General features: G+C 32.3%; 1 protein-coding gene across 1 annotated transcript; it reads right to left on the bottom strand.

Annotated features, from left to right (window-relative positions):
• Positions 1–645: 645 nt before the first annotated feature.
• Positions 646–14,057, bottom strand: LOC118201620 (intraflagellar transport protein 25 homolog). Its single transcript, XM_035373744.2, has 4 exons — positions 13,627–14,057; positions 5,468–5,574; positions 3,301–3,369; positions 646–833 (listed from the first exon to the last, which is right to left on the bottom strand). Exons 1-4 carry the CDS (start codon positions 13,716–13,718, stop codon positions 688–690), a joined length of 414 nt encoding a protein of 137 aa, XP_035229635.1. The 5' UTR covers positions 13,719–14,057; the 3' UTR covers positions 646–687.
• Positions 14,058–21,028: the final 6,971 nt, after the last annotated feature.

The following is a 21,028-nucleotide window of genomic DNA, read 5'->3' on the forward strand; positions in this document are numbered from 1 at the left end:
ATAAAACCATTATTTTTTTTTTTTTTTAGTCTTTTATGTTCTTCTCATAGCTAAACAGGACAGCTTCAATAGAAAACCAAACTGTTTTTAAAAGTTCACCAGTAGTTCTTCAGAAACACCGAATTCCACATTATAAGCTTGAAGAAATATGGTTAAGAGTTAAGCCCCCAAAATTTGTATTCTCATCATATACACTAGAATATGCAGATAAAGCTTGAAGCTTTTAAATTTTCAGGATTTCCTCGATATTCAATGCACTTCAGTCATCATTAATATACTATTAATTATATATTTTTCATTGTTTTCTTGAGGTGAATTAAGGGCCATGTCTTTCACATCCCTGGTCTAATTTAAAGTTTAGAAACCATAACAGTATAATTTTTTATATTTCAGCTTGATATTAACAATTGCTATTTCATAGAAAACTACAGGATTTAGAATTTCTTTTGCGCTAATTCAAATTATATATTGTAATATTGAAATTATATTAATGCAAAAGTAACTACAATATGAAAAATACCTATGATCTATTTCTAACACAAATCCTCATAAAAATTACTAAAATATATGTGAAAAATTTTTGAATTTAATTTATATTAAAGGATTTGTTCCCCCCAAAACACATAAAGAAAAAGGTTGCAAAAAATCATTAAGAAGTTTTTAATATTTATATTTTTTTCTTGCACTTCAAAGAACAGTTCCACTAACTGTAATTTTAAAAACTGTACAAAAGTGATCATATCCTGAATTAATTATGAATTTCAAATATCTTGCTTCACACAAAGCAGGTGAAAATGTTTTCTGTTGGGGTGTTCCTTCACTTGATTCAAGACCTGCAAAGAATATTAACAGAAGTTTATGGAATGTTAGAAATAAAAATGTAATTTCTGTTTTGTAGGAAAAAAAAAAACAAAAAACATTGATTGGGAGATTATACATCAGATGGAAACTTAATGTAACACAGATATAAAATACATTTTTATTGAGGGAGGCATTTAGAAAATATATGGTCACAATAGATAAGGTAGGGAACTGGATGAAACTAAAAAGTTTGCTCTTTATATCCGAGAATTAGTTATAAACTCGGTTTGCTATACCTGGACTTAACTCTGTTATTGCTGATCATAAAAATTTAAATGCAGAATTTTTTTATGTCACCTAATTCAAATTATTCATTGTAATTCTAAAATTACCATATACTATGCATTATAATAAAAAAGTGATGAATAATTGAAAAATATAATTTTATAGAACTTCATTAATTACATTAAGTTATAAAGTAACTGTAATATGAAAAGTGCTTATAATCTATTTTGCTACTTCCTTACTAAAGTAGCTATCATGCTTAATCGCATCACTCAGTCTATAATGTGAAAATCTGAAGTATCACATATGAAGAAGCAGCTTTTAAGATGTTTCCAGTAACATTGGTGTCATTTTGGAAACTGTGCAAAATCACTCATATCCTGAAGTAATTGTAATTTTTAAATATCTCCCTTCACATAAAGCACATACTTTTGGGAAGGGTTTTTACACAAATAATTTAATATTAATGGAAGTTTACAAAATGTAAAGGGAAAAAATGTAATTTTTATTTTCTTGAAAAAATAATTTTAAGAAATCTGTAAGACAGTTTATTTTAATCAAACAATTATGATAATTTGAGCCTATATTTGATTCCTAACTATAAAAAGTCTTCTTTCTGTATTCCTCACCAGAATGCAAATCAGGTTTTTGTGTATTTAAGCTCGGGGTCTGAATATTTAGACTAGAGCTTGTGGCAGCTGCATCTAGCTGTTACCTTCTTTTGCCATCTTTAGCATCTTGCTAACTGATGCTTTAAAATGTGCACCAGTAAATTATCTGAGCCAGCTCATAATCTATTTTATGTGAAGTTCTATGTTAGAATTTAACTTTTGTTATGTTACTTTGAATATCCGCAAGGAAGAAATTTCATCCGTAAGACCAAATAAAAAGATTAGTTTATAATCTTCTTCAGCATTTGTGAGTTGTTCAAGACAAAGCGATAACTCATTATCAGTCTAGCAGGTCTGCAGGATTTTAGCTTCCACAATAAAAACTCTACAGATCATTGCAGGATTAAACTATTAAAACAAATTATATATGAGATGGAAATTTAAATAAAGTATCCTTTCACCGACAGAGGTATTCAGAAAATGTTTGGCCAAATAGAGAGGATATTTTACTAATATTTAAATAATTAAAAACTGGATACTAGACAAATAGTTCCTGAATTTACAAGAATGTATTTTATGACATGTAATATATTAAAAGTAAATATTGTTTGTGTAAAGAACTGTTAAAAGTTAGTGTTATTTTATTCTAACTTGAAACTGAACTTCAATTGTTAATAAATTAGCCTTTCAAGTATTTTAATAAGAATTGATATATACAGTACAAAATCCGAGATCCCTACTTGTCGAGTCAGCGATTCCGGATATTACATCATCAGTTTAAATCTAGTAGGATGACATGTAGACATTATAAAATTAAAAATATAGATTTATGAAATAATGGAGCAGTTATGACCTTAAGGGAAATAAAAATTTACTAAAGAAAAAAAGACTTAATATTTGTTTGTTTGCTTTTTTAAACATTTCTTTCAATGTTAGTTATTTAAGTTTGTAATGTAAGTTTTTCTAATACTTTAATTCTATATAGATAGACTTATTTCTAGTTCAGTTAAAAAGTTCCATTGTTCAAGTCTTGTAATTGCCATGTCCAGAAATCCCACTAAGTTGTATGATGCTGAGTTTGTGCAATTCTCTGATAATTTTAAAGCAAAAACAGATAACTGTGTACAGAAGAATAGGAACGATTCAGAAAAGAAACCCAGGTATGTGCATAACATATATCTGTTTCAGTCTGTGTGAAATTCTCTGATGTTTATGAAGCAAAACCAGATTGCTGTATACACTCAGAGGTTTTTTTGGAAAAGTGTTTTATAACTGGTATTTCTTGCTTTTTTAATTGTACTGATTGATTTCTCTTGTATGGAATTCTTAGTGCACTGTCATATTGAAAACTGCTGTTATCTTCTGTGTATTAGCTTGGTGAAAAATTAGTCGCCAATGAGTTTGTGAATCCTCTTCAAAGTCACCAATGAATGCATAAATTTTTGGTGGGAATGCAAATATCAAGAAGTATTAAAAAATTCAGATTTTTTATGATAGAAAAATTTTAAGAAGGTGATACAGGAACTGTTATAATGACAGAGTTTTCCAATTGATATAAATATGTATAAATCAATCATTCTAGTGTTAAAATATCAAAATTTACCTGTTTCTAAAATTTCTTCAAATTCCACGGGATCTTCTTTTATAGACTTTTCTATTCTGAGATCTTTAACTAAAGTAATAAAATTAAACTGTTATACATGAAGTTTAGTTGACAGCAAAAATATTTAATTAATAAATTTATTTCAATTTTATAGCTGTAAACATTAAAGAAACTGTAAGAGTAAAACATGCTGCTGTGAAAAAAATTGAGCTGTTTGAGCTTCTCTATTAGCTGAGCACAAATGTTTAATTAGTGATTTATACACTTCTTAATTATTTGTATAAATCATTTATTTATAAATACTGTCATCAAATGATTAAGTATAAATACTTGTATAAATACTTAATCATTTGTTTATAAATACTGTCATATTGGCAAAGCATTCCAAGTGGGCAATTTAGTGCTCTAATCAAAATACAAATAATGAGTTTATTATAAATTTTATAATATTAGTGTAATCTTTTAACCATGAAAATTTAGGATTTTCTTTACGAAGATGAAGCTACAAACTGTTTTCAAGAAAAGAAATCGAGCCATTTATGAAATGGGAAAAGGATTAAAAATTTTTTAAAATTTATTTACTGGTGAAATCTGGTGATAATGCAGTTTATTATCATGTCGCAATAAAAGAAAAAAAGCATACCCACAAATACATGATTTGAATCATCTTGATTATTCTTTCACCCATTTCTGAATTAAAATACATTCTTGGAGTGATGAACTGATTCAGAATAAGAACTTGAAATATTAAATGGCAACATAATAGCCAAGAGTAGTTATATATGTGACATATCTGCTGCAATGTTAGGTAAAATCTGTGGCTTCCCCTGCCCTCCCCCCCAAAAAAATTCAGAGGTCCAAATTTTTTATTGTTAAAATGGATGAAAGCTAATATATTTGAAAAACCAAGATGGACACGTTTTGCCTAAACAACTAATATGGGAGTTCTCCACCACTGGGAAGGGGAAATTCCCAGCCTTTTATTTACTTCTTAAGTATTCAGTTTTAGTACTATATGAATATAAAAAACTACTGTATTCAAGTTTTGGTATTTATAAATATTTTCTATGCCTTTTGTTATTTAATTAATAAACACGTTAAAAATAATCTGAATCTAAATAAATGTATATATTTATACATTTTTAGAGTTTTGAAAAGGGGGAAATGATTTTCTACCAGCGGTGAAAGGAGTGCAATGTGGTAAAACGGTGGAGAATCACTGAATTAATATTTGGTAGTATACGTGAAAAGATCAATAAGTTCTTTCTTTTTCAAATATGTAACTATGTAATGCCTGTACTCACCGAAAGAATAGAAATATTATAAATAAAAAATCTACAAAGAAACTATAATGCACAACAGAGAAAGATATGCTAGAATGGTGCATTTTATTTTAAAAGTAAATCATAAACAGAAACTACCATACGTATTCAAAAATGTCTGTGAAGTACAAAACGGCAAAATAAAATACACCATGGACTAAAAGAATCATTTTTACCTGTACCTTACAGAATTTCTTTACAGATGATAAAAGATGTTTTGAAAAGACATTTTTAGAGCTATTAAAAATATTTAACCTCCTGTAACTGTATAATTACTACCGAAATAATGAACAAAATTCATATTGGTGTATATTGCACAAATAACTATATATAATATTTGGTAACCTCTTTCTTTTCATCTAAGCATAGCAAAATAATTTTGTGAGTAGCAGGTACCAATATTTTCCTCTTATAGTGGGAAATTGTAAGGAAACATGAGATAATGTGTCAGAAAGGGAAAATGAGGTGATTATAGTATGGCAAGCACTAAAATAATATCAGAAATTCTAGCCACTATCATTAACAGCATTTACTTCATGCTGATAATTTTAGTGACTAGAACAGCATGCAAATAATTTCATTAAGCTGTGACTTTTCTCAAAATTAATTTTCTTATAGACTCTAAATAAAGATTTCTTATGATTAGTGCTACTCATATTAGTAAACTTAATTCTGTTAGTAAGTGAAAGCTCATCTGGATGAAATAAAATGCATAAGTACTAAAAACATTTATTTTGAATTATGATCAATGAATCAGATGTGTAACTATTATAATTCATACTGATTTATCTACAACGCTGAAATGCTGCAAATACTTCAGGTTATAAGCATGATAATTTTCTTACTATTATAAGAATGCATAGTTATTGCTTTTACATCTGCTGCTTCTGATAAAGAGAGAACAAAACACTGAGGATAAAGACCTGTTGTGACCCAAAAAGTATCAAGTTTCCTAAAAAAAAAAATAGAGAAATATTGCGAAATGAAAACATATATATTATAAAAATATTTTTGCATCAAATATTGTAACTATTTTAGACAAATATTAACATTTAAAACTCTTTTGAAAGCAAAAGAAAATGAACATAAAAATTTTATAAAATGAATTACAAATTACTGGAAAGACTGAATCCTATTTGAGATGCACACTATAAAATATTATTTTGATATTAAAGCTGTATTAAAAATTGATAGTTATGCTGTAACTATGTTAGTAAAATATTGTAATGTAAAATGCACTATACAAATCCATACTGACTTTTCCCCGATGGGTTGTGACAAGTTTGACATTATAATGCACAGTACTCACTCATACATTCCTCTTCTTTTTTATATAAATTATTGCTTGCAAAATTAAAAGAGAAAAATCACATATACTTCTCAAAAGAAAGGTTAAAGGAAGAAATTAACAGATTAAGAAAAGCACATATAGGCAGATTAATAACTACTATGACTATATTTCAAAGATGTCAGTTTGTTTCAATGCTGAGTAGTATTTTTTTGATTTCACATTATATAGTTACCACAAAAGACACTCAAATAATGTTATTAAATTGTGTTTCTCTGAATGGAATTCAGAATTACAAATTATTAAATGTATCACATATTCCACTTGTGAAGCACAGCATGTAATATTATTTTGGTTTATTGTAATCAAGCTCTGCTCCAGCATTTGTTACATCCTAGGCCAATCAGTCCAGTTGTCACCCTGTATAATTAAACATATTAATATACTCAAAGTGAAATGTACCTTTATTTAGACATATGAAGAAAACTTGTAAGAAATGTTATAAATTCAGCATTACAAATTATGAAATAGATTACATGTACCACTTATGATGCACAACATGAAATATTATTTTGGTTTATTGTAATCAAGTTCTTCAGTATTTTTGACATCCTAAGCAAGTTGTCAACCTGAATAAATTGAACATATTAATATATTCAAAGCAAAATGCACCTTTATTTAGACATAAACTTAAATAATAAAAAGAAAACTTGTGCCAACATTTCAATGGTATCATCGAAAACCAGCAGCCTATACTTGGAGCTGGCCCTAATCACAATCAGTAAAGAAAGAAAATAAAAAATAGCCTATTGCATTAAGGTGAAATGATTTTATTTCATCAATTTTTTAAAATTAATTATAAAATATAATTTAAAGCTCATTATATCTATAAAAGTACCCAAAAAAGATGCATGTACTATAATTAAGCCTATCTGATTTAAGTAAGGTACTGACTTAAATTCAGCATTTTTTAAACAGATGCATCATTGTGAAAGGTTATGTTTTGGCATATCCCTTTGCAAAGGAGTCAGTTTCTCAATTTAGGGGAATCATGTAAGTAAATCAAATGTTTCTAATTCATATATTAAAAATACTATGGGCAGAAATATGCAAGAAAGAGAAATAATCAACCAAAAAAAAAATTATAATTTCATTTTGCTGTATTACTAGTGCTCTAACATCATTTCACAAATTTATTTAATACAGTACAAAGTCTGTAATCCAGATGTCCATAATCCGGAATGATCTATAATCCAAATCTCAAAGCTACAAACTTTATGCGCATGCACGTTTAATGTATAACGGACGGTATAAGCTAGGCTAAAATTATCTAAGGCATTTCAGTTAATGTTGCAGATTGCGCTGTTCCTTAATCTTCTAACTGGATCCGGCTTATTATTTTTTGCAGACTGTTAGAACAATTTTATAAAAATTACGCTTGAACTTTCTATTATGTCAAAAAGAGTTTTCAATTCTAGAGCTGCCAAAGGATCTACAAAGCGAAAGCATGTTTCGATGTCCATTAAACAAAAAGTGCAATTGCTGCAAAAAATTGATAAAGGCCTATCCATCTCAAAACTATGCGAGAAGTATGGCATTGGAAAGTTTACTAGATATGACACAAGAAAAAGGAACTTTTTGAATTTTTTGTGGAAGCATCTTAAACAACTTACATTGAAAGAAATGTTTAATAAAGTAAGGAAATAAATATTAAGCTTTTTTTTTTTTTTTAAATTTTGATACCCTTTAGATCATAATTGTTCTTTATTTCATAAATTATGATTTCATATTTTTAACTGTATAATTTCTGCATGCCATCTTACCAGACTTAAATTGATGATCTATAATCCGGAAAAAACCCTAATCCAGAATCGCCGAAGTCCCAACGAGTCCGGAATACGGACTTTGTACTGTATAAAATTGTATCCTAAATTCATAAGTAAAATACAGTTAACCACTGGTGCTACGACTAAACTTCACAGTTGCGGAGCCATGCGCTACAATATAACAAGCGGTAAAGTGTCTCATTTACGCCGCTCTGCGTCTGCGAGTGCAATCCAGAGCTGTAACTCGAGAAATAAGCAATCTTGTTGTTAGGCGACGTGTGCACTACATTATTTTCATTTTAGTGATAAATGCCTATTGACGTGGTGTAATTTTTGTGATAAATGCCTATTGACATGGTGTACACGTTGCTCGCGGTTTGAGACAAAAGCATCTCGACGTGCGTGGCACGTCTTTTTAGCACAAGTGGTTAAGTTTTAACTTACAGGGTAACTGTACAAGACAATATTTTATTAATGCAACATTTTTCAAGCGGGGACCACTTTCATAATATAAAGCAATTTGTTTAGCATTATTACTGTCAATATACACTGCTAGAGCCATTAAAATTGCAACACCATGAAGGAAAGCAAATACAAAAAAGATATACATTGTACATGAACAGTATCGCATGAAGATAAAATGATTAAATTTGTCAGCAGTATGGGGGTTTACAGGGATGCAAAATTAGTAGAAACAGTTGCCACCCCTGGCAGCTAAAATGGCCCTTACCTGGTTAGGCATGGAGTCGAACTGGGCTTGGATGATAGAAACAAGCAACTCATTCCATGGCTCTTCAAGTCTATGCCACACTTCTTCAACTGTATTACCTTCAGAGGGGTGGGAGCTAGTCTTTCAGCAGCCTATAACCAGATGTTTTCATTAGGTGACAGATCTGGAGACTGTGCAGGCCAGGGCAGCAGTCAAATACCTTGTGTATCGAAGAAGGTCAGAACACGACATGCAACATGTGGTCTTGCATTATTTTGTTGGAAGATGGCATTTGGCGGGCTTCGAAGATAGGACACGGTGACTGGATGTAAGATGTCAGAAATGAACAAATCTGCGTTCAAATTACCATCCAGATGTTTTGCAGAGAAACAGAGATGCGCGTGTCGTGTATCCAATGGTTGCCCAAACCATCACACGAGGTGCAGGTCTCCTATGCTGATATCAAATGCAAGCAGGCAATGTGCGGTACTCATCTGAAAAGACAATGTTGTACCACTCCTGTATCCAGCTTTGTCATTTGGGGCACCAAAGTCGACATCTCTTTCTATCCTGCATTGTCAAAGGAAGCTGAAGTAATGGTCCCCGTGCTGATAGTCCGGGGTGCTGCAAATATCAACACACAGCATGAGCAAATACCGAGTGTGCTGCAAACATGTCAATTTCCAAACTAATGGTCTGTTATATGGTTGTACAGTTTTACAGGGCTAACCTCACAATATGTCTGTCCTGTCAGGTGTTTGTCATGGGAGAGCACTGTGATCCTGCATGCCATTCAGAATGACCCTCAGCAACTCATTGATTGCATATTCACATAACAGTGGTTGGATGTCAGCCAGTGCAATGAGTGATATCAAGGAACGATAATCCAGACTCTCAATTAGGCAATGATCCTGCCTCTACCAATTTCCGACACTTGCTGGCAAGCATGTCTTCTTTTCATTAGAGGCATAACTCAATATTCTGAACAAACCCTAACCTTACAAAGTGCTTTCCAAATGAAAAATCCACTTCACAACTTTCCTTTTATGCAGTGCTTCAGATGTCGCCTCTCCCTCCTGTGTCATCTAAATGCTCTGAAATACTAATCGTTTTCATATCCCAACGTCCTCTTCCTTTCATGTGATTCTGACGTTCATCAAATCATTCCTACTTGGTCTTGCAATTTAATGGCTAGCAGTGTACTTAAGCAGCAGTGTAAAGCATAATGAATGAAAATTCATTTAATTCTATATTGGTATTACGCAATTAAGTTAAGAGAAGAAAATTTGCTATTAGTTGCTATTATTAGCTAAAAATTAGATATATGTTGAATGATTAATGAGATCATTAATGAGATGAATTACTCAAGGGCCCTACTGCTGCAAAAAATATAGAATTTAAGGCAGAATTTTGGAGTCGCAAAGTCTCCACTAGGCAACAAAAAGTCTAGCACTGACAATTTTTCCTGACAATTTTTATGCAGCTATGTTTGGAATACATACTGGTAAAAAGCACCATAGTACATTAAACACTTCTTTTGTTGCTAAGACTAGAGTGGAAGCCTGTAGGTAGGGTTTAGTGGTAATAAATTTCATAAATTAAAGATAGCTGAATTTTGCAGCTAGTAGGTTTTCCAAAATATCGTGATTGAAAGCTCCTGTGTTATAGTATTCTAATTGTTCATTACTTTCATTGTCAAAGTGGCTACTGCCCTTTAGTTGTCAAAAATAGGCCAACCAAATTCATTCATCAAAGGTTTATGCAGTAACTGCTTTAACAGGGAAGCACCATTATTTTACAATAAAAATATTTTTAAATAAAAAAGCAGTTATATTTACATAAGATCCATAATTACTTACATCTAGTTTAATTTTATAATCACACACTAAAAGTAATAACAAGAAATTTAAAATGAAGCATATCTTGGTAAAGCAAATAAAACTGCTCAGAGAAAGAAATGATTTGCAAAATTAATTCTTGCACAGAATGCAGTTTTAGATTTTGAATCTTATATATATAAATTCAAATACAAAATATTTCCATTTCAATGAATGCAGCATATAACACAACTTTCATAAACATTTATGGATGATTATATATCCTTCAACAAAGTTTTTTACTGTTATTTATAAGGCTTTATGTATAACATTTTTTAAAAGGAATAATTTAATTCCAGTTTATTCCTCAATATATCATAGTACTATATATATTTCTTTAAGTGTAATTCAAATTCCAAGATGTTTGGAGGTATTTTTTTAATATCTTAATTTAAGTTACTAGGCCAGACTTCTAGAGCCTTTTGTTTTAAATGCATTTGTATGTATGTCTTGTTACATCATTATCTAGCCACTGATATATTACAGGATTATTAAATTCCTCAAAGCACATTTTGAGCAGAAATTTTGTATGATATTTATTCATGCTTTATCAGGATTTTCAGATGTTACACATGCTACAACAAAACATAAATAAATATAGCCTCGTATTTCTTTATTATCTTTGTAACTGAAAGTTAAACCCAGTCTCTGTATTTCTCTTCAAAGATGCATCCAGATGCCCTGCTGAAGCAATTCAAAAAATGAACAGATGTTGAATAAAAATTTAGAGCACTTTTAACTGACTACCTCTAAACAATGTCTTTTGGGAACATAAAATGCAGCTAAAAGTCAGACAATATACTGTTAATTTACATTATACAAAATGTTAAAATAAAATTTCTGTTACAAATAATATAAATGTGATGAATAAATCATTTTTAAACATTAATATGAAAAAAGCTATAAAGTCTTGGTTGAATAGAGTATTTTGTTTCCTTATCTTTGAGAGGGCATTTTTGACTGCAGAAAAATTATTCGCTAATATTTGGAATATGGTAACAGGTAGTTTGGCGACATTTGGGTAATGCAATAAAGGTTACTAGCTAGGACTTTAGCAGTGTACATGGATAGTGTACGCTGCTAAAGTCCTAGCTAGCTCAAGAGTGTGCGCAATGCCATTTTTGTGAAATTCTGGGATTTTTTTAAAGTGAAAATAGGTTGACATGTACATGGTTACCGTGTATGTGCAATTCTTAAAAACACGGCAAGCAGTTTGCGATTCTGCACTTTCTCCCAATTTCGCACCTAATCTTCGTCATGATTAAGCACTTTTGTTCCATAAAAGTTCTAGCATAAGCGTAATTCGGCAAGCAGATTGCTGGAAAAAAATGTTGAGTAAAAGAAAAAAAAAAAAAAAAAAAACATGCCTTTACTTCGTGAAAACAAAATGGTGTCCAAACAAAAACTAGCAGGTTGCTGTAGCAGGGTTGGTCGCCAAATTTTTGCCAAAAAATCGCCAAGTTACCATAATCCAAAGCTTAACCAAATTATTTTTTATTTTATTTTGGCAGAAATGGGAAACCACTATTTTAATATCAAACTACTGTGTCAATACACTTTATTTTGAAGTATTGTTGTTGCAAATAATCTCCCTTGTCTGATATTGAAGCAAGCCCATGAAATTCATTGTGGAAGGGCGGCAAGATTCTACCTGTCGTTAGCAATAGCTTTGGACACCATACAGGTGAAAGTACTACTATGCTTAGTTCTGCCCCGTTTTGAAAGACAACATCCCAGGGAGATGGGTCCAAGGAGCTCCCACCCCATTTGCCCTACCATAAACCTCGCAAGATGGTTTCAGTTCGCTGCATATTTAGAGTGCCTCAGTACTGCACAGATATACATTTATAAACACCCATGATTCAAACCCAGGCCCTTCGGTATGGCAGTCAGTGTCACTAACCACTGCCCCGATCGGGCGGCTTTTGAAATGTTTTATGCACCACAAAAACATTTTAATGAACCCATAATAAAATATGGCATAAAAAGTTAAAGGAATATTATTTGTAATAATTAACAGTAAAATTAAAATTTCTTTTTACCTTACCATTACCATACTTAATACAGCTAATGGGAATGGGTGAAAAATTAGCTAGTCATTCTTTGTATGTAGTCAACACAAGTCAAGATCATCTAATGCTCATGAAAATCCAATAACACTTGAATACAGTGTTCTCAAAACAGGTAAAATGATGTTACCTTTCATATTTTATGCAGGAGAAAAAGAATGTACTGGGAAGTGTTATCCAAAAATGTTAGAGGACCAGCCTAAACCAAACAGTTGATTAATGATATACTGCTGGTGGTATTATGCAGTTTCTGAAACTACATAACAACATAACTTACTGAAACTGAAACATATTTTACAATATATTGAAATTTTGCCACACTGCTTAAAGTAAATAGTGTCTTCGTTAAATAAGCATATTCCTTTAATTCAGACAACAAGAATCAGCGTTACATCTGCAAATTTTCACAGGATTCGATGGTTTTACCGAACCATCATCCTCAGCTGCCAAAATGTAAAAAATGACATTTCTTTTATTTTTGTTGTTTGAATTCTAAATTAATACTTGTTCAGCATGTTATTTTATCTTAATTAAGCATATTTCTCTTAAAATAATACATTGCTCAGATAAATATATATATATAAAATAAAATAATACACTAGGTGTGCCCATTTCTGTCCAGAGAGAATAGATCGATGTGTACATGGATACAGAGTTTGTGCAATTCTTAAAAGCGTGCCAAGCAGTGGGTGATTCTGCACTTTTTCCCTGAAAGGTTTGGCAGCCAAATTTGCTAATTCTCATGCCATGGCTCAACATCTTCCTTACTGACTCCACAGAAATACTCTCAAAATTAGTTAAACTTTTCCATTTTTAATATCATATGTGCAAATATGTATGATCATGGTATTAAATTATTTCACAAAAATAAATGACCAATACAATACTGAAAAAAAAAAAAAAAAAACTTTTTAGATCTAAAATAAATTTAGAATAGATTGATAATGTAAAATACTAACTGCAATGCACACTTTTAATTTTTACAGATATAAATAATGTTTTCAATCAGTATTAATCATAATAGTAATACTGTTCATGATCATAATAACAGCAGTGTTTATAATTATATTCCGTAATCAAATGTTAACATTTATTATTGTTGCAATTCAGATTAAGAATTTTAGACTTTTTGAAATAATAATAAAATCCATAGTTAAATATTTTGATGCTATTTAAGTATGTTATTGACATTTCTGCTGATAGCAGCTTAACTTCCAAAGCGTAACAGCACATACCCATCCAAAATATTCCTTGGCGGAAATCTAGAATCATTTGAAGATGCCATTACTATATGACCACCAACACTTGATGAAGCTAAATCCATCATATTTGCAATCAGGCTGAGATTACTTTTAAGCAAAGAAACACAGCATTAAGTTTGTGACTTCAAAATCATTACATAACAGTTTAACGATTTACAGAGTTCTATCAAGGAGGTTAGAAGAGCATCGTTAAAATAGCCTCCTTGATAGCCTATTCTAACCTCCTTGAGTTCTATAATGTTTTTCAAGCGCCTGCGTTGCCATGGTAACTTTACCGGAAATCCAATTTCTTTAATATTTTTTCTGAAAGTTTAAAAATGAAGCGGAAATTAGAAATTTTATTATAATATGCGGCAGTTTTTAAAGGATTCGAAAATAACTATGGATTTAATATGAAAAAACACTTTAATTGCAGATATTTACAAAAATTTAGAAGCAGTTATTCTTACAAAAACGATAGAGCTTTTTTCTTAAAACATAAAAACTTAAACAGAGTTGAGTTGTAGCAGGTATTACTCAAACAACCTCACCACCTTGCAATTTGTAGGATATCTATAAATAGCAACAAAAATTATAAATCGTGTCTATTGGGACACATCAACCAGCTCTAGTAACAAAAATCTGGGACTTTGGGTGATGAATCATCATCTTCACTGGAATCTGAGTCATTAGCTGCAGGGCGTAGAGGCATATTCGTAGAGGCACTTTCTTTCCTTCGAGCATCTTGGGCAATGAATGGCATCTTTTCCGAACTGTTGATTTCTAACGAATAAAGTCTTTGGAATGATCTCAACTTCTCTCCATCAGCTGTTCTCACTCTGGCAACTCTTGAGTGCCCATCTGCTCCAGAAAAGACTTCAATGACGATCCCTAAAGGCTAGTTGATACTTGCCATCAGTTTCTAAAAGAACGATCTCTCCAACTCTTAAAGATTCTTCCCGGCTCTTACCTTTATGAATCAACATTGCTAAATACTCATTCCGAAATCTCATTCTTAAATCCTATTTTAAATTTTGCACAAAACGCCATCTTATATTTAGGCTTTTGCTATCGATTTCGTCTAAATCAGTTGTTTCACTGCTAGGAATACTTTGCAAGAAACAAGCGGGAGTTAATGGCTTCAGACCTTCAGAATTGTCTTCAATATATGTAAGTGGCCTAGAGTTTATTGTAGCTTCGCAGTCACATAGAATAGTTTCCAACTGTTCATAGTCAAGACTTTTCCTGCCCAAAATTCTTCTTTCTCTCTCTCTTTCAACATTCTAACCATGCGCTCCGAACATCCTCCCCACCAGGCGGCTGTTGGAGGGTTAAAATTTCATTTGATTTTCTTGATAGTGGAAAACGACATGATCTTCTCCCAATCTAAATTTCTTAGAGCATTGCTTGAACCAATGAAGTTTGTACCATTGTCAGTGTAGACTATATTTACTTTACCTGTTCGAGCAAAGAATCTTCTTAAAGCCATATTAAAAACTTCTGTAATACAGTTGTCCACATAAAAAGATTCTTTGAATCGACAAGCTGTTTGCTTCCTTTCCTCCGGAGCGTTCTCTAGATTGCAAGCTATAGTTGCTTCTAGTAAAAATGGACATGAGAAGCACCAAATACCACTCTACAATGTCGGAGAGTGATTATTTCTTCTCGTCTTGATAAATTCTGTCACCACAGAAATTTAAAATACTCCCTATCCTCTGGATTCAAACTGATTTGTAAAAATGCTTTTTTGATGTCTGATGTTACGCCAATTGCGTTTTTCCGAAACTGCAATATCAATTTGGGTACCAATTCTAATAAAATTTGGCCCCTTTTCAAAGCAATTATTCAAGGAATTTCCTTTGGAATCTTTCGTCGACGCATCAAAAACCGGACGAATTTTTGTTGTTGTTACACCAGTTTTTATCACGGGATGATGTGGTAAATAGTGTCCCTTTTTCTCGTCTTTATCTACAATTTCAATAATTATATCCCGAACCCGCTCATTAAACACATCATCATATTCTCTTAAATGTCCAGATCGTATGAGATTTTTAGTATTAACCGTTTAGTGGCTAATTTTTTATTCATTTCTAATTCTTTACGCCCACTTTTCCATGGCAAACATACTTCATATCTTTTGTCTTCGTTTCTTTTAATAGTTTTATGGAAAAAAATCTACCGTTTCTTCATCGGTTACCTGCCTTGACTTTACTTCTGCAGGACATCTTATACCGATGACATCTAGGCTCCATAATTCCGTCAAATCTAAATTATTAGCATATACAATACTCTCCAAAGATTTTGAGTAGTTTCTTTGTTTACCTTGAAGCATCCGTCCAAGTTTTGTTTTAATAGCTACCAAATTATTATCAATGGGCTCAATTCTCCCAGTCAATAATGCGACAAGATAATCTGCTCCTATTAATAAACCTATTTCAGGCACATATTCTCCTGTATCACTTAAGCGTATATTTTTCTTTTTTAAAATTGGATAAATATCAGGATCCTCTGCACGTGGAATTGCACTACATATCTTCTTTTCGTCCAAAACTGAAATAGTGTACTTGAAATTTGAACACAAGCTTTGTAATGTAATATTATAGACATTATGGGACTTTTGTTTAGTTTCACTGCCTCCCAAAAGTCCATGACTCATCATTTCTTGATCTACAGGTTTCAATCCCCGTTTCTCCGCAATACCTTTTCGTATGAAAGATCTCTGAGCACCAGTAGCAAATCATCCGCGAACGATTCCCGACTTGTTATCATTGATGATTTTAACGAATACAGTTAACAATAACGTTGAAGAATTTTTTGGTGGCAAAAGAACCTATGCATCCGATTCAGATTGTTTGTCTTGTTTTGATTTATTTATATTTGGACACATAATGCTATAGTGTTTTTTCTTGCACATAATACACTTTAAATAAGCTTTGCAGATCTTAGAATTGTGTGCTGGTTTCGAACAGACGAAAGAAGCTCCCCTTTTCTTCACTGTTTCCCTTTTCGCCTCCAATGACATCTCGGCAGCCTTAAAACATTCTGAGGTATTATGAAACGACTTATTACAAAATAAACAATGTTTGCCATTTTTCTCAGCTCTTTGCTTTTCATTCGATACAATACAAGCTGAAGTGGGAATTTTTTCTTTCGTTTAAAATTTCTCAAATTGATCATTCGCAAACCCTGATCGAGCAAGTTGTAACCGCTCTTCACTTTCGATTTCCAAACGAAGAAATTCTAATAAATTTCCTAACATGTCATCTTGTCTTTATTTTCTACACGGTTATGTATGCGTTCCCACTCCTTGATGAGAACTTCTGGCAGAGCTGATTCTACTAAAGGATATAACATAGCTCCATATTTTTCAGACGTTACCCCTAAAGTCTCAAATATTCGCAGCTGAGTCTCCAATTTATCATAAAGAATCCTCCACTTTTCGCTAAAGTGGTAAACTTTAGTAGTAAAATTTACCACTTTAGCGTAAAGTAAAATTTTCGCCACTTTTCGCTTGCGTTAAAACTAGATTTAAAAGTTCACGAACATAAACTTGAATTAATAGTTCATTTTTAGCAAAACGAGATTTCAGCGGTTCAATAGCATTATAATAGTTTTCTCCGAATGGGGGAAAACTTGCAACTAAATCTCTGGCCGATGAACCTTCTTCAGTTGCTTGTAAAAGATACTGAAATTTGTCATCTGCATCAATACTATCATCATCATGAATCTTTTTAAATTGTCCCCAGAATCCTAGCCAGTTTTTAATATTACCATCAAAACGTTTCAATTCTAACACTTAGGAAGACGGAAATTTTGCTTAGTTTCATTTACTACACTGGAAATATCGCCCTTTCTTTCAGTGGTTGATAACATTAAATAAACTTTCGTTTTCATAGCAACCCACTGATTTCGATAGCTTTCCGTTAAATCCATATCATTAGGAAATTCATCTTCATTAAAATTTTCCATTTCTAGCCATTTTACTTTAACATTTTCATCTAACTGAAATAATCTGTCAGCTTTATCATCAAATATATTAAATACAGATATCAAATCAATCTTACTTACTGCTTCATCTTTTAGAACAGTGTCCACTTCTTTCAAAGAAGTTGTGAAATATCGCCGTAATTGTGTTCTTTCCCTTTTTAAATTGTCCATAGTCATGTTCCACGGACGCTAGTATTTTAAAAGATTCGAAAATAACTATGGATTTAATATGAAAAAAACACTTTAATTGCAGATATTTACAAAAATTTAAAAGCAGTTATTCTTACAAAAACGATAGTTTTTTTTAAAACATAAAAACTTAAACAGAGTTCAGTTGTAGCTGGTATTACTCAAACAGCAGTCACGACTGATTTCTAATAACTTCATGATTTTTTTACAATTTGATCAGTTGTATTACCTACATATTCCCTGGCAGTCAGCAGTGCAATTTCTCCGAATAGATGCGATTTTTTTTGACTGTATAATGATGTTAGACACCAGGGTTCTGGGCCACTAGGCCCTAATTATAGTCGAATAAACTTTAAAATTTAAAAATAGATTGCGCAAAATAATTTAGTTATTTGTCTCTTGTTTTTGTATTTCGTTTAAATAATTGCATTGAAAAGCTTGAATTTCATCTACAAATGTTGTTAGTATTAGTAAAGAAATAGTAACATATTTTTTTTATATTTAAATCACTGTCGTTTTACACCATTATGAGCGAACCAGTGAGCTAGGGCAAGGCTAATAGAAGCCGTAGTCTGGATGTCATCGAAACGGAACTGCTAAGCCGTAAAATTAAATATACAAGAGCACGTGCATTTAACATTTAATAAAAACATATCTCTTTTTGATTTCGATAAATTGCTAGAACGATCTCGTGCGGCCAATTAAAAAAGTTATAAAAGCCAGAGAAAGAACACTTCAGCTCAGTTAAAAAAAAAAGTTTTAAATCGTAAAACTTCCAAAACAAAAATCAAAACTTGATTTTTCCTTTCCTTAAACTTTCTCGAGCTAATGTAGCTCCCTCTAGTGTGCATCATGATAACCAATTATGCAATTTTCCTATTTCTGCTCACTACTTAGATATTTTTCATTTTTCTAATGTGGAGGTACATGGTTTTAAACCATAGGAACTCCGTAACTTATAATCATTGGCATTGGCTGCAGCTTTGTTTAGAAAACTGGTGTTGTTTACAGTAACGAATTGGCGGTGAAATCGAATTAGCTTTCTCTACGTTTCTCTGTTTTGAATCAAATTCTGTTGAACGTTTTTAGTAGTTTAAAATATAACTACATAGGTCTGGTGGCGCAGTGGCTAGCGCATCGCGCAGCAGCAACCCCACAGGTCCGGGGTTCGAACCCCGGGCTGGGCAAGGTCGACTCAGCCTTTCATCTCTTGATTTCCATCCCTTGGGTCGATAAAATGAGTACAAAGTTCGCTTGCTGACTAAACACTGGAGGTCCTGCGACAGGCTGACCACTTTGCAAAAATTTTTATGAACTGCAAAGGTGTTAAATAACGTAATGATTTTCTTTATGTATTAATTATTTTCATTTTTAAGTTTTGTGACCTGTTATGAATATAATATATAGTATGTGTTCAAATTATGCATATCCTAAATTCAACATTCAGATTAATTTGCTTTGAATTAAAAAAAAATATTTAAGTAGTTTTCATTGTACCGATATGAATATCAATTTTCAGTAGTTTTCAGAATCTCTTGTATAATTCAAGTAAATTCTTGTATAATTTTCAGTTAAATTCTTGTAAATATTTTAATGCATGACTTATAATTAGCTAACAGATTTTTTATATGGTTTGCTTTTAGATATTGCATCAGGCTGTATGCTTACGCACCCCGAGGCCCATGGTCAAGAAAGCAGATTTCCGGGCACTGCAGGCCTTGGCCCTTTAGGGCTGTTTCCGCCACTGAGTTTAGTTTTAGTTTTTAAAAGGTAACTACTGTGAGATATTGGGATATTGTACGAATATCTGAGGAAATTTAAGCATTTTGTTTTATTTGTTGTGATAATAACATTATTCATTTTTCATCGGACTTGTGCATCCAATTCAAAACGAACCCGTACGCACGCAACAATATTGTTGCGTGCGTACGGGTTCGTTATGAAATGAATGCACAAGTCCGATGAAAAATGAACAAAAATTTATTATTATCACAACAAAAATGCTTACATTTTCTCAAATTATCATGCAGTATTACAATATCTCACAGTAGTTATCTTTTAACTACTCAAATGTCCAATAGAACGTAATTCAAAACAGCTAAAGAACGCTATCTGTGAATTCGCTACAATCAACAAGAGCAGTTTTCTAAACAACAACAAATTAAGCAACTACTACAAACTGAGATGTTTTCCTCCTTTTTTTAAACTGAGATGTTTTCCTCCTTTTCTAGCGCGTGATTTTAAAATCACGCGCTAGAATTTTCCAGCACTTTCTCGAAATCAAAAAGAGATATTTATTTATTTAACGCACGCGCTCTTGTATTTTTAATTTTTCCGGCTTAGCTTTCTTTTAATATTCGTCACGCGCTGCACTGCGCGAGAAATAAAACCATTTAATTTATAATTGAACTAACATTAGCTTTTTAAATACCAAATTCGTAACACTGCCTCCTTCCCAAGGACTGCACGTCCCGGGCAGTACAATCCCTGGACAGGAAGCTAAACTTACAACTGTGGCATAAATGCAACTGAGGCATAAACATTACATTACAATATCAAACAATATAAACAATAAATGCAATAACTAACTTAAAGAAATCAAATGCTATCAAATACTAAATACAAAACAAATACTAAATACAAATCAAATACTAAATACAAATCAAATACTAAATACAAATCAAATCAAATACACATTTATAAACAAGAAGGACCATGGTCTGATACTATTTACAATTATTTACATTACGTACTATGGCCATAGTAATAAGCTAACCTGTCGTAAGAGTTCGAAGAGTCACGGATCCGAACCACGACGTCATTCGTGTTCAGCACTGTATATGGACCATCCGAAGGTGACTGTAATTTAGGACTCAGTCCTTTTCGTTGAATTGGGTTCCACAACCACACCTTGTCTCCTTTGTTGGATCTCTGTCTAGTAGCTCTTGTGTCGCATCTGGTCTTCATTTTCTCCGTCGCCAAGTTGACTCGCTTTCGTGCAGAACGGTGCATCCCCTCAAACCGGGCCTGGGCATCTTGGATGTGTTCCTCAGGCGATGAAGGCGCATCCGTAGGGCGACTAAACAGGCGGTCACAAGGCAGACGAAGGTCTCGACCGAAGAGCTTCTGGGATGGAGAATAGCTGGTAGTCTTGAGTTTCTTTTCGACCCTGGTATGATTTCGGCAGCCTCCCGAGCTCGATCTTTCGGACAAGGCGTCG

The sequence above is a fragment of the Stegodyphus dumicola genome, chromosome 6 (genome assembly GCF_044657685.1).
Source record: "Stegodyphus dumicola isolate Sdum_Otavi_A_Nest chromosome 6, ASM4465768v1".
NCBI lineage: Eukaryota > Metazoa > Arthropoda > Arachnida > Araneae > Eresidae > Stegodyphus > Stegodyphus dumicola.

Bases quoted from the DNA above. Each gene is read 5' to 3' on its own strand.
- LOC118201620 (XM_035373744.2), bottom strand. From the start codon at position 13,718: ATGATGGATTTAGCTTCATCAAGTGTTGGTGGTCATATAGTAATGGCA. The intron at 5,575-13,626 runs GTATGTGCTGTT...TTTTTTTTTTAG, and splicing joins CCAAGGAATATTTTGGATGG to GAAACTTGATACTTTTTGGG. The intron at 834-3,300 runs GTAAATTTTGAT...TATTCTTTGCAG, and splicing joins TGAAGAAATTTTAGAAACAG to GTCTTGAATCAAGTGAAGGA.